The sequence below is a fragment of the Seriola aureovittata genome, chromosome 16 (genome assembly GCF_021018895.1).
Source record: "Seriola aureovittata isolate HTS-2021-v1 ecotype China chromosome 16, ASM2101889v1, whole genome shotgun sequence".
In the NCBI taxonomy this organism is placed as follows: domain Eukaryota; kingdom Metazoa; phylum Chordata; class Actinopteri; order Carangiformes; family Carangidae; genus Seriola; species Seriola aureovittata.
Window position 1 is genome coordinate 11,981,216 of NC_079379.1, and position 12,771 is coordinate 11,993,986.

At 39.3% G+C, this 12,771-nt stretch overlaps 1 protein-coding gene across 15 annotated transcripts in view; it reads left to right on the top strand.

Annotated features, from left to right (window-relative positions):
* ptk2aa (protein tyrosine kinase 2aa) overlaps positions 1–12,771 on the top strand; it is a 63,594-nt gene that overhangs the window by 47,290 nt on the left and 3,533 nt on the right. For 9 of the 15 annotated variants that reach the window (XR_008829909.1, XM_056399715.1, XM_056399706.1 and 6 more), the window contains 14 exons: positions 244–328; positions 457–557; positions 811–926; positions 1,466–1,566; positions 2,045–2,134; positions 2,333–2,537; positions 3,210–3,321; positions 3,444–3,518; positions 5,194–5,301; positions 5,958–6,062; positions 10,555–10,617; positions 11,203–11,283; positions 11,454–11,493; positions 11,841–11,944. Coding sequence is in view for 14 of the 15 variants with exons in the window: in XM_056399715.1 (XP_056255690.1) it covers positions 244–328; positions 457–557; positions 811–926; positions 1,466–1,566; positions 2,045–2,134; positions 2,333–2,537; positions 3,210–3,321; positions 3,444–3,518; positions 5,194–5,301; positions 5,958–6,062; positions 10,555–10,617; positions 11,203–11,283; positions 11,454–11,493; positions 11,841–11,944 (1,386 nt within the window). In the remaining variant the exon portion in view is untranslated. The remainder of the gene's footprint in view (positions 1–243; positions 329–456; positions 558–810; positions 927–1,465; positions 1,567–2,044; positions 2,135–2,332; positions 2,538–3,209; positions 3,322–3,443; positions 3,519–5,193; positions 5,302–5,957; positions 6,063–10,554; positions 10,618–11,202; positions 11,284–11,453; positions 11,494–11,840; positions 11,945–12,771) is intronic. The other 6 variants (XM_056399707.1, XM_056399709.1, XM_056399716.1 and 3 more) reach the window with 1 other exon arrangement.

Consider the following 12,771-nt stretch of genomic DNA (forward strand, 5'->3'; position numbering starts at 1 on the left):
ACAAGCAAAATAAGTGAAGTGCTTTTTCTTTTCTTTACACATGTGACAACTTACATTAAACATTAATTTACCGTGAATATTCTATGTGATTTTGTATATTTGTTTTCATTTTGATATATACTGTATGTATGTGTATATATAAGTGTATCCTTATTGGTATCATGCTACTGATTTTCACCACATCTCCCACTCCTACACAGTATCACTGCTAATCTGCTAATTTGTGTATTGTGTGTTGTGCAGGACAAACCAGGTCTACCTGTCGCCATTAAGACCTGTAAGAACTGTACCTCAGACAGTGTCAGAGAAAAGTTCCTACAAGAAGCATGTAAGACCACACACACCACACACCTGACACATTACAAAACTATCACTCATTTCATACTTAGTGATACATATTTTATTTATCCCCTAGGATATGAATTATGTGTGAATGTGTGTGTGCTTCCCCTGCAGTGACTATGCGTCAGTTTGACCACCCTCACATTGTCAAGCTGATCGGAGTGATCACAGAGAACCCGGTGTGGATCATCATGGAGCTCTGTACTCTCGGAGAGGTACGCACGAGGCTCTTTGTGTGTAAGAGAGTGTGTTTCACTTCTTGTCGTTATACAAAGGAAGCTGTTCAGTGTTATTTTTGATGGCAGGTGCCTAACAAGCCTGACCTGAAAAGCCCTTATAATTAGAAAAGAAATCCACTCTTGACTCTTAAAGACCATCGTCAGTGTGTGGGGACGTGCATTATTATCTATATTCTACAAAACCATGTCTCTCAATATGACGTCGCGGTGTTTCTCTCTCTGTCTACAGTTGCGCTCGTTCCTTCAGGTGAGGAAGTACAGTCTGGACCTGGCCACTCTGATTCTCTTCGCCTACCAGCTCAGCACAGCGCTGGCCTATCTGGAGAGCAAACGCTTTGTACACAGGTAAACATACACACACGAGCATTCACGCTCATATGCCCACACACACACTCTCACGCACACAAAAAAACAGATTAGACAGACCCTGATTGAGAAATAACTGTGGGCTCAGATTATGTGTCTGCATGTTCTGATTTCATAGTTGATCATGTAAAGGTTTTTACTAATCCACCACGACAGTCTCAAGGGCTTCTGTTGAAAGAAAACATGAGCAGAACAATATCATTTTGCTTTGGTATGACCGCATGCCCTTGTTCACTCATTCAGTATTTGCTGTAAAATAGACACTCGATAGTTTACTCTATGTTGAGCATATTTCAGACACTCATCAGTCATCATATATGCTGCATGAATTTTACATCTTGAATTCACTCTGATAAAGTGACGTGAAGGACATGTATTTGTCCTTTGTAGCAGATCTTTCAGACACAGATGTGGTGATTCACAATGCATCTCACGTTCTTTCGATGGATATTAAGCATCAAAGAAATGACAAATAACATCGTTTCGGAGCGTAACCACAGTCATTTGTGTTTTTATAGGGACATCGCAGCCCGTAATGTGTTGGTCTCTTCAGTCGACTGTGTGATGCTCGGAGACTTTGGTCTGTCACGATACATGGAGGACAGCTCTTACTACAAAGGTAATGAAACGCCTGCACACTAAAACGCGCGCACACAAGCAGTACACAGCTTTGTTCTGAGACAGAACATGGATTCATTATTTATTTTAAATGTGTTTTTTATTGTTTTTAATGTCCTAACCTTCCACACTGTTATCAGCTAAATCTACCACCTTGTTTATATCGTGCTGTTGGTTTATAGACGGCAGCAGTGCTGACCTGAGACCAGCCTGTATTTCTAGTTGTGTGCTGTTGCTAGTGTTTTGTAGTTGCTTGTTCTTTACCACCATCTACCGGTGACATCGGGCTACTACAGTTTATCTTGACAGGAGTCCCCTATTTGGCATTTTTCATTTAACAGTTCCTTCTTCTCATCTTATGTGCAAAAATAACCATTACCCAATTAAGTTACAGATTTATTGTGGTTATATAACTTACTTTTGACTCTATAGATAATCTTGAATCTGCAGGTAATCATCTGTATCTGTCTTTGTTTCAGCTTCTAAAGGTAAACTTCCCATCAAGTGGATGGCACCAGAATCTATCAACTTCAGAAGATTCACCTCTGCCAGTGATGTCTGGATGTTTGGTAAGATATTACATTTTTGTGTTGTGTTAGTTTCTGTCACTGAAAAAAATGTTTTTACAGTCCATCATCTGAGAAACTTTCCTTTACTTCACTGTTTCTTTCACATCTGCTAATATGTTTTGTAGGATGCTTCAAGAGTGTCTTTGCCTGACACTGATCACTTTCTGCCTAAAACAAACCTGCTCTGTGTCTCTGTAGGTGTGTGCATGTGGGAGATCCTGATGTACGGCATCAAGCCCTTCCAGGGGGTGAAGAACAATGACGTGATTGGAAGGATAGAGAACGGGGAGCGGCTGGCTATGCCTCCTCAGTGCCCGCCCACCCTCTACAGTTTGATGACCAAATGTTGGTCGTATGACCCCAGCAAGAGGCCGCGATTCACCGAACTCAAAACACAGCTCAGGTAATGACACGTTTTTGGTTTTTGTGTGTGTGTACGCATGTGGAAACAGGTGCTAATGTGAATATATTTATGTGCTGAGTATGAATTGTGTGTAGTACTGTTAATTCACTCACTTGCATATCACATTTTGCTTTTTAGATATTTTCATTTTTAGAACACAGAAACCATATTTAAAGGCAAATTGTGAAATCAAATGTGATCAGGGCAGTTTATGATGTAACCGATTCCACCGAACATGAAGAAATAATGGGATCAGCCATGACGGTATAAACACACAAGGAAATTGCATTTGTAAATCATATAATTAATCAATTTAAGCTGTGATTTTGAATATTTTAACAGACATATATATTTTGTATTGAGTTACTTCTGATTAATGCCCTTGCAGACAGGATTTAATGGTAATTCGCTTATTTATCTCTTCACCTATTACCTGTTGTAAAGCACTTTGGTACACCGAAAGGATTGTTGTAAAGGGCTGTATAAATAAAGTACATTTAATACTATGGCCTTATTACTATTTTACTGAAAATTGTGAAATCATATGAACATATGCCTATTAGGATGAAGAAGTAGATGATTTATTAAGACCAGTCCAGTCTTTTAATTGTGAGTCCAATGCAAATATTAAATCTGAGCACTGTTGTTGTGTATAATTTATAATTTGTGTAGCACCATACTGGAGGAAGAAAAGCTTCAGCAAGAGGAAAGACTTCGAATGGAGATGAGGAGACAAGTCACTGTGTCCTGGGACTCTGGAGGGTCTGATGAAGCACCACCTAAAGTAAGACTCAGAGACTTTCTTAAAGACCTGCATTGCTCACTGTTGTTTTCTCATTTTCATAATTAGTATTTTTTTGTGTTTGGGTAGTAAACAAAAATAAACCATTACCTTTGTGTCTGTAGCCCAGTAGACCAGGTTATCCCAGTCCTCGCTCCAGTGAGGGCTTCTTCTCCAGCCCACAACACAACCACTTTCCGGTAAGAGTTTAAGATGGAAGAATTTAGGACTCTACGAGAGCTTACAGGAACATTTCAGAACAAACACACTGATACTCTTTTAGGAAAGATCAACAGTATTAAGCACAGAAACAAACAAGATGAGGGAAGTCAGTGTATCCTCTAATGATAAACATCACTTGATAATTGATGATATTTAGTTTATTTCGTATTCAGGTCATTTTACACTGTTAGTCATGGCAAAAGAAATGTTTGAATAGAAACAGGAGTTGAATAGAATAAGGTTTTTGTTGAGTGAAAATGTACATACTGTTACACAGACTATGCCATTTCCACTTCATTTGGTGCAAAGATAAATGATCATGTTGAGGCAAAGAGAGTGTGTCCTGGTAAAGGCTGGGCAGTGTGGCAATCTTCGTTAACAAAATCTAACCCTGACTAAACTCCTTAAATCCAGCGAAAAAGATTAGGTCTGGAAAAAGTGCAGGAAAAGTAATAAATCAAGAAAAAAATTTAAGAAACATGTATTAATCACAAATCTTAAAAAACAACTCATAAATTTCTATCCTACATTACTGGAAAAATATCTTGTCAGGTTCTATAAATCATCCTTTTAACTATCAAACTGATCTTGGTCTGTGAAATTTCCAGGTTGAACACTGTCATTACAATAAAGGCCAACCCAGTAAAAACACTGTGTTGCATGTGAGTAACATCAGGACAGGCTGTGTTGGAAGACAGGAAGCGTGTGCTGCACGTGTCAAAGTCAGTAAGAGAAATGTGAAAGGAGAGAAAATGAGAGAGACTTTAAGGGCAGTTCTTCCTCTCCTCATAAACTGAGCAGACAGCAGGCATTTCCTGTAGTGCTAAAAGCCACTCACATACATAGACGCACACACATGCACACACAAATAAATCAAAGCTGTTCTTCAGCTTTTATGGCAATAAGCTGCTCTCTCTCTCTCTCTCACCTGACCTTATATGGAGAGCATCAATTTAACTCATACCACAAGTCGGATTAACATATATTATGGTAAAAGGTATTACACATTAGACTTCACCTGAAGTGCTCACAGTTTTTAGTCATCCAGACAGGGAAAGCACAGGAATTTGATGTAAGGGAATTTTTCACAGCTGTAACATTAATCTCTGCAGGGGAGGTCTTCCAAACCAAACAAGTAGAGTAACATGCAGGAAAAGAATAACGCTTACACTTTGTTCCTGTCACTTTATTACTTCATTACTACATTCAAGTGCTCTTGTTTTTTTCAAGTTACTATACTTGTTTACTACGTAATGCTTTATGTGTACATCACACATTTTCTCTTTTTATTGCATTCAGTTTTCCAGCCTTTTTTTTCTGTTAATACATCTCGAACAATGTTTTTGGAGATGAAAAACAACATAAGTAAACCATACAAAAGCAAAAACATTACAAATTGAATTGTGTTATATTTGTTATGCACATTATTAAAGCCATATTAAGGTCAGCAGGAGGAATCATGGATTGATCAGTTTATGAGATCATTGCATCTTTCTGTCTTAGTCTTGGTCTTTGTGCCGTGTTGCAGAAGTATCAAGAACAAACATGCATGTAAAAGGGAAGGAACATTGCACATTTGTTCATTACATAATTAATTACTTTTCTCTCTTACTGTCTGTCCCTCTCTTCTTCTCTCTGTCTGTCCACCTCCAGCCATCGGCCCACGGTGGTGTAGGAGGAGTAGGAGGCAGCTACCCTCCTACCGATACCTGGAATCAGCACAGACCTGAACACTCTGCACTGTGGAGCCCGAACATGGAGGTACACACACACATACATGTGACAGAGAAAACACACTGTGACACTGTCACTCCTCAGTCACTGGAACCATGTTGTGACCATTGTTGAAGAACATGTGCCGCAACGTGTTAACTCTAACATTGAAGCTCCATGATGCATTGCTGCAACTCTAAATCACACACAGAAGAAACAGAGCAACTAAAATAACTAATAAAGGACAAGTTGTTGTCTGGCACCTGAATGTAAATCAAAGATGACTGAAAACATTGAACATTTTGTATTCAGCTGGCAGGTGAACTAACACAAACTGGCTCTCAAATTTAATAAACAGTAATGTAATTTACTTTTCATTTTGATTGAATGTAATAGGTTAGTTTATAGTAGTGAGGTGCTGGCACCACAGAGTGTTCTGTGCAGGGGGATAAAGAAACAGCAGTCAGGAAAAAGGCCTGTGTCTTTAAGATCACGCTCTTTCATCATGGCTCTTTTTCATTAATCATTCATCAGCAAATAAAGATGATTAAACATGTTGCTGAGCTGCACCTGTGAATCCAGTTTCTACTTTTTGACAAAATGTGAAAAAAATTGACTTTATAATGTATCATGTAGTATGACTAAAGAAAGTAAACCAAGAAAAACAACAAGAATGCATATTTAAGCAGCCATGTTTTCTGCAGGATGGTGGATGTGTTGGTCAGGCTATGATGGAGGAGAGGCTGATGATGCAGCAGCAACAGATGGAGGATGACCAGCGGTGGCTGGAGCAGGAGGAGAGCTTCATGGTAACACACCCATACACACATACAAACACAGAAATATTCATATGCAAATGTCCTTTAAAAAATTGACCCTTTAATGGAATTTCTGGTATATTAATGTGGGTCTTATCCAAATAATTGTGGCCAGTCTGACTATGGGTCTCGCAAACTTTGCACTTGTCACCTTCGTTGTCAATTTGATGGATGACTAGCTGCCTATTCATCAGCACATATGGGTTTGTTTACATGTGTGGGGCTGTTGGAGGCTGCTCATGTCGTATGTGTGCTAAAGAGGCAGGCGCTAAAGAGAGAAGATGTGTTTATGTTATTGTCTTCCTAGGAGTTCTAAGAAATTGTGGGAAAAATAGGTGAATAGCTGATTATTGAATGGTCTGTCATCCAACTGCAGTTTTCTGTTTTCGGTAAGATTAGAGACGATGGGTCATTTGGGGCAAGTGGGGCACAGTGTCACCTGCTGGCAGCAGAAAAAAGTGTGGTTTTAGCAGCACTGAGAAACTTAGAAAATAATATAATTCTATAAACATCATCTGAATATCATTACTCTACAGTTTAAGGTCAGCGGCAGATCTAAAGTTCTAAAACTGACTAAAGAGGTAGCGAAGTGGGGATAGCCCTGCTCTCAATGTCAAGTGCCCTGTGTGTGGAAAAACAACAGTACACATGCCCCAAATTCTTTGGCAATGAAAGGAGGTGGAATACATTTGATGCCAAGTGGGGCTCACTGCCTGTGGTACTGTTGTCGTCATTTGCTGATAGTTTGCAGAAGTTAGTATTTTCTTTTTCTGAAGAGAGCAGCTGCAGTCACCATGGACATACTGGACACGATGCTACATAAAAAGCGAACCTGAAAAGAGTAAAAATCTTCTGAAAAATAGATATCATAAAACATCTGGAAGAAAAACACATGTATTAGTTATAGATACCTCTGAATGTTGTAAAAATGCCATAAAGCGTAGATGTCATGAATGACAGTATGAATCAACAAAAACAATAAATATTTAACTGTAGACATGAAAAGTTGGTTTGGACTGAAAGTTTTCCACTTGGTAAAGCATCTCTTTGTGTATCATTGTTGCCAGATGAGCTAAAGAATATCTTTTTCAGGTTTTTGAACTGGCTCAGAGTTGCTTGATTTATCTCATCAGGCACTGAAATATCCCTCAAAAGGAGCCAAATCACTGGCTGTTTTTCCTCTCTCTTCAGGTCAAGTTGCTCTTCCTCTTGCCTTGATAGAGCATTTTCATTTTTGAGCCAGGAGTAGGAGAGCTGACAGATTAAAAGAGGGAAAAATACAGATGAGTGACGAGTGTTGGGGAGCGATGTCCCCTCTTTTTATCTATCATCCTTTTTACTGGTATATCTGGTATCAATCGGTTTGCCATGTTTAAACGGCACATTTAGTGCTTTACAGGACAGACCTGGCATTGAATGGCTAATATCTTCCGTGTTATTTGATAGACCCAGGGCAGAGCTTTTTTTTTTTTTTTTTTTTTTTTTTTTTACTTGTATGTTTTCTTGATGCACCCGTTCTTCTCTGCACCACCTTCACAAACTCGTGGTAAGACTCATTTATTTCAGCTAGGGCACACATTGCTCAGTGGCAAATCACCAGCATGTTCAGGATCACTATTATGTTGCTAACCCTGACCTTTGACCCCTGCCCAAATGGACAGTGAGAGGAAACTTTCCCCACAGGAACTGATGAAATATCACATCATTAGAAAGACTAATTATTAATCACAGTCCTTATTCTTGATACATCGAAGAGGGACTAATGACAACCACTGCTCAGGGATTTCTTTCCATTCCCCTTGACGCTCCTCCATTTTAACACCACAAGTCCTTTCGTGCAAACAAGAAAGTTAGTGTGGTGAATTCAAGTCTCTGCTAATCGTGGTCTAATTTGATAATGTTACGGTTCTAGTCGCTGAAAATGGAGCCATAGACTAAACTACCACCACCAATCAGATATGACACTCAGCTGATTTAACCACAAAGACAAATTGTGAGCGGGTTATTTTATGAGGCAGTGAGGTTTATGAATGTAGCTGTAGATTGTAGCTCACTGTTTCCAGTCAAGGAATTTGTGTGTTAGTCAGTGTGCAGACAATATTACAAAGAACATCTTCATACATTTGTATTAGTATGGAGTATTTTGGCATGCATGGCCTACAGTTTTTGGTTTTAAAAAGGCTCCTCGACTCCTTGTCCCTGCCAGGAACCCTTGAGTAACACGTAAAGTTTTGTATGAACAGCTGTGAAACCCTCAGATGGGTAATGGCATTGAAACTGTTTTAAATAACACAGGTTTTATATTGAAAGAATCCCAAATGTTGAACTCACCAAGTTTTTTTTTGGACACAAGAGTCAAGTTCAGGGCTCGTATTTATCAAACTGCTACAAGTGAAATTTTGGAGTTAAGTGAAAGATAAGAAGGAAAGTACTTTTTTTTTTTTACTCCTACTTGAAAACTTGAGAAAAAAAGTAATTTTATTAAATGTCTTTTGAAATACAACATTGCTGCTGCTGCTGCTGCTGCTGCTGCTGCTGCTGCTTTAATCTTGATATCTCTGTACATGTATTAGATTATTGTTAATTTCACATTAATTGCTACTGCGGATACTAAAGATTTCAAACAAATAACATTAACTTAAAAAATATAATTAAATATAAGTTTTGCAGCATGAAATATCACTAAGAAAATTTAAAGATTTATTTAAAGAAATAAACAGTGGAAAAAATGGAAGTTACTTGTCTCTATGCTCAGAGCATACACGTGATCATCATGTGATCACTTGAAGGTTAGTTCTACTCTTGTAAGAAAGAATAAGTTATGATTTGATAAATATGTCTTAAATTTTACTTTTAGTGAAGAACTTTTGTACTCCTTAAAGCAGCTGTTTACACTGTGTGTGCTCTGACTCTTACATGTTCTTTTTAGCAGGGGAAGTCGGCATGAAAGCTTTTGTTTCATATCAGTTTCCCTCCGAATCTACTTTCAGGAAGGAAAGAGACGAGTAGGATTTTTAGCCATGAGACAAATGAGGAAAATGGAGCTTAACTAATGCAGAGCGTGTGTTGGAATATTATGTGGCAGAAGTGACCGAGGAGTAAATTTCTGCTGGTGACAAATGAAAGGAGGATCAACAGGAAAATGAACAAAAAAGTGCAAAGAGAGAGAAGGAAAGTAAAGTCTGAAAAGAAAGAGATGAAAATTTGTGAGGAGGAACGAAAGCGGAGGACAGAAGGAGGGAGAAAGGAAGTGGGATTGGCAAGAGCGATGGAGAGGGAGGAACGAGCAAGGAGTCACCCATCAGAGAGAGAGAAACGGAGAGGGGGAGATGCAGAGAGATGGAAAGAGTGGGAGGGAGAAACAGACTGAAGGAGAGAAACAGAGAGGAGAGTGAGGCGGTTGGATCTTTCCCCTCCAGGATTTTGTCTCTGTGGCTCAGTGGAGCTTTTCCTCCTCTGGAAAAACTTTCCCTCTTTCTCCCTCTGTCTTTTCCTCCCCCTCCATTCTTCCCTGACTCAGTTTTTCTGTCTTTCTCAGTTCATTTCACTCAGTCTCTTCAAACAGTCTTTTACGCTCTTGGTTTTATGTCTGCACCAGTTTCTCTGCCTCTCTTTCCCCCTCTGATTTCTCAGTCGCTCTTTCTCTCTATGTCTTAAGTTTTCCTTCGCTTCCATCTCTCTCTTATCTTTCTCTCATACTTTCCGTCCCTATCCCCGCCCTTCTTTCGATGGCCTCCACTCTCTGCGTTCCTCCTCCCATCTTCTTCAGGCACTGTTCTCCCAGGATGCATCTCTTCAAGGCGTGCTTCACCAAAACGGTACTGAAACAGAGACAAAGAGGGAGGGGGAGATAGCAGTAGCAGTCACGTTTGACAGGTTTTATGATGTTGCTTTCTGTAGGAGTTAATGTGCGAAAAGACTGCAGTTGTGTCGTTATCTATATGTGACCACAGTGGTGCTTATCTGCTGCTCTTCATCCTTACTGACTTGATGATGATGATGATGATGATGATGATGATGATGCTGATGATGCTGAATGATGATGTGTTTTTATGCAAAGTAGATGAAAAAATGAGAAGCGGCTGCAGGTCTTGGTAACTGGTGGAGTTTAAAGTCGGCAAAATCATCTTTCTAGTTAAATTGTGATTTTTTTTTTCTGTTGAGTGTTTTTTGGTTAGGAAAAGAAACCAATACAGAAGCTGATTTGCTAAAAATATTTATTTCTAGAACCTGTAGGTGACTGGTAAACCTTCTACTGGCTGTGTTTTACTTTTTGCCTGTGGTTGTATCAAATGTTAATGATGTGGAAACAAAGCTGTGTTATTTCATTTAATTTGTTGCATTTAAATGTGGAACTAGAACTCCCTGGGAAAACTTGAGTATAATTTCACAGGAATGGAAATTACACAGAAACACATGCTTGTTTTTCTTCATTTCATTTCATTTTCCCGATTAATTTTGTGGTTGTGTCTCTTCCTTGCAGAAGGCTGAGTCCAGAAACAGCAGAGGAAGCATCGACAGAGAGGACGGCTCACTACAAGCACCGGTCAGTCACTGTTTGTTTGTTGTGTGTGTGTGTGTGTGTGCATGTGTGTGCATGTGTGTGTGAACATTGTGTGAACATTGTGTTGGTACTTACATTTTAAGTAAATTCACTCATGAGTTGGTTTTTTTTAGCTGCAATGAAGATGCATTGACTTTTCAATCACAGAAACACAGATAGTGATGGAAGAAGGGATGCTATGGTAAAACAAATACTTGGTGTTGCTTAAAAGAAGGAAAAGAGGAAGTAGGACAGATAAAGTAGCAGAAATTAGAAAGTATAGCAAAAAAAGGAGAAAGAAAAGTGTGAAAGGGAGGCAGAGAGAAGCTTTCAGCCCGACTGACTGACTGACAGACAAACAGACGGAGAGAGGAAATACAGACGCTGGGAGAAGGAGGGAAAGTATTTCTGTCTGTGTGCCAGGGAGGGCACTGCCTACACACCAACCACATGACCACAGAAGGCTCATGGGAACTTTAAACCCAGAAGCACTGCACAGTCCTATCTTACTGCAAACCAGGGTTATAATATCCTAAAGCTAATGCAAGTTTTCAGCTTTACCCTGATTATCTCTCTGCACTGTATCAGCTGACCGGTGCCATTGCTGGAGGGACTTCTCAGTACACCATAACAACTGTTAATGCAGTTTTCTTGAATTCAGCATGTGAAGTTAGTGTTTTATTAACTCTTTCCTGAAATGACATAACATGAGATGTCTTATTTAAATAATTTATGTCAGATTTCTTTTTATTATTTCATGATTAAAGGCTATTGGAAGTTTTAGGTACCATAACAAAAGTTTGGCATTAACTTGTTGAGTGTTTTCTGTCTCTGCACAGGGTGGAAGCCAACACATCTACCAGCCTGTAGGGAAACCAGGTGAGAGAACCATCATACTGACATCCTCCATACTATGGAGTACAAGTGCTCTCATTCTGTACTTGAGTGAAAGTAGTGATAACACACTGTCCTGCATTCAAGTAAAGTATTACCAGCAAAATGTATGAAAAGTAGAAGTACTTATTATACAGATTTACCCTTTTAGACTGTTAATCATACTGAAATATTATATATCATAGCTTCTATCTTGTATTATTGCATTTATTATTGATGTCTTAACATGTACATCAATGATAGTTACATACTTTACCTATTGACCTATTAACATGCATCTTACCTAGCATGCTATCATACCAATGATACAAGCAATCTCCTTTTTTTCCCAGAACATGTAGCCCCTCCGAAGAAGCCGCCCCGCCCTGGAGCTCCCTGTCACCTCAGCAACCTGGCCAGTCTCTGCCCTGTGGACAGCTACAACGAGGGGGTCAAGGTATATATGCACACGTAAATATGCGGAAGCTCAAAATGGGACAGTTTAAGTTTAAAAATGATCAGATGTAGCTGATTAAGATCATTCTTGTGAACAAATATTCCTTCATTATGCTTTTATTTAACCTTATTTAGTCAGGAACTGTGTTAATCTTGCTTGCTTGGTTTGGACAGTCCCACTCTGGCGTATAGTTTTTGATTTGACTTGAAAACTATTTGGCATTGTGCTGATGGGTTGCATGCTGTGCCATGTCATGCCTTGCCTGTGGTTGGCTTTGGCCTAATGTGCTGTCCCTCTTCTCTCCCCCATTTATTTCTTCTTCCCCTCTGTCATTAACATCCCTCCATCCTGTGTTTCCTTTAACACCCATCGTCTTGTTCTTCATCCATATCCTCTCTCTTTTTTACTCTGCATCCACCAATCTATCCGTCAAACACTTCCCCCATTTTTGCACACTCCCCCTCACCCTCATCCTTGTCAAACCCCCATCCACCTGCCCCCACCTCTCTCTCCTCTCTTCAACCTCCCCATAGCCGTGGAGGGTAAGATGATCTGTGTGTGTCTGTTATCATTGTAGAGTTAGTTAGCTCATAGTTATTGTCACTTTGCAGTGAAGCAAAATGATTTTTTTCTTCACCAGTGACAGAACAAAATATCATTATCGGGCACTTCAGAAAAATAAGACAAAACAGAAATTCCCATTAACAGTTATGGGTACCACCAGCTACATACTACTGAGCTACTGGTTATATTTGGGTGATGTCAGCAATCTTTTTATAATAAAACATTTTGTGAATATTTCTGGTGAAGAAAAATAAATCTAAAAT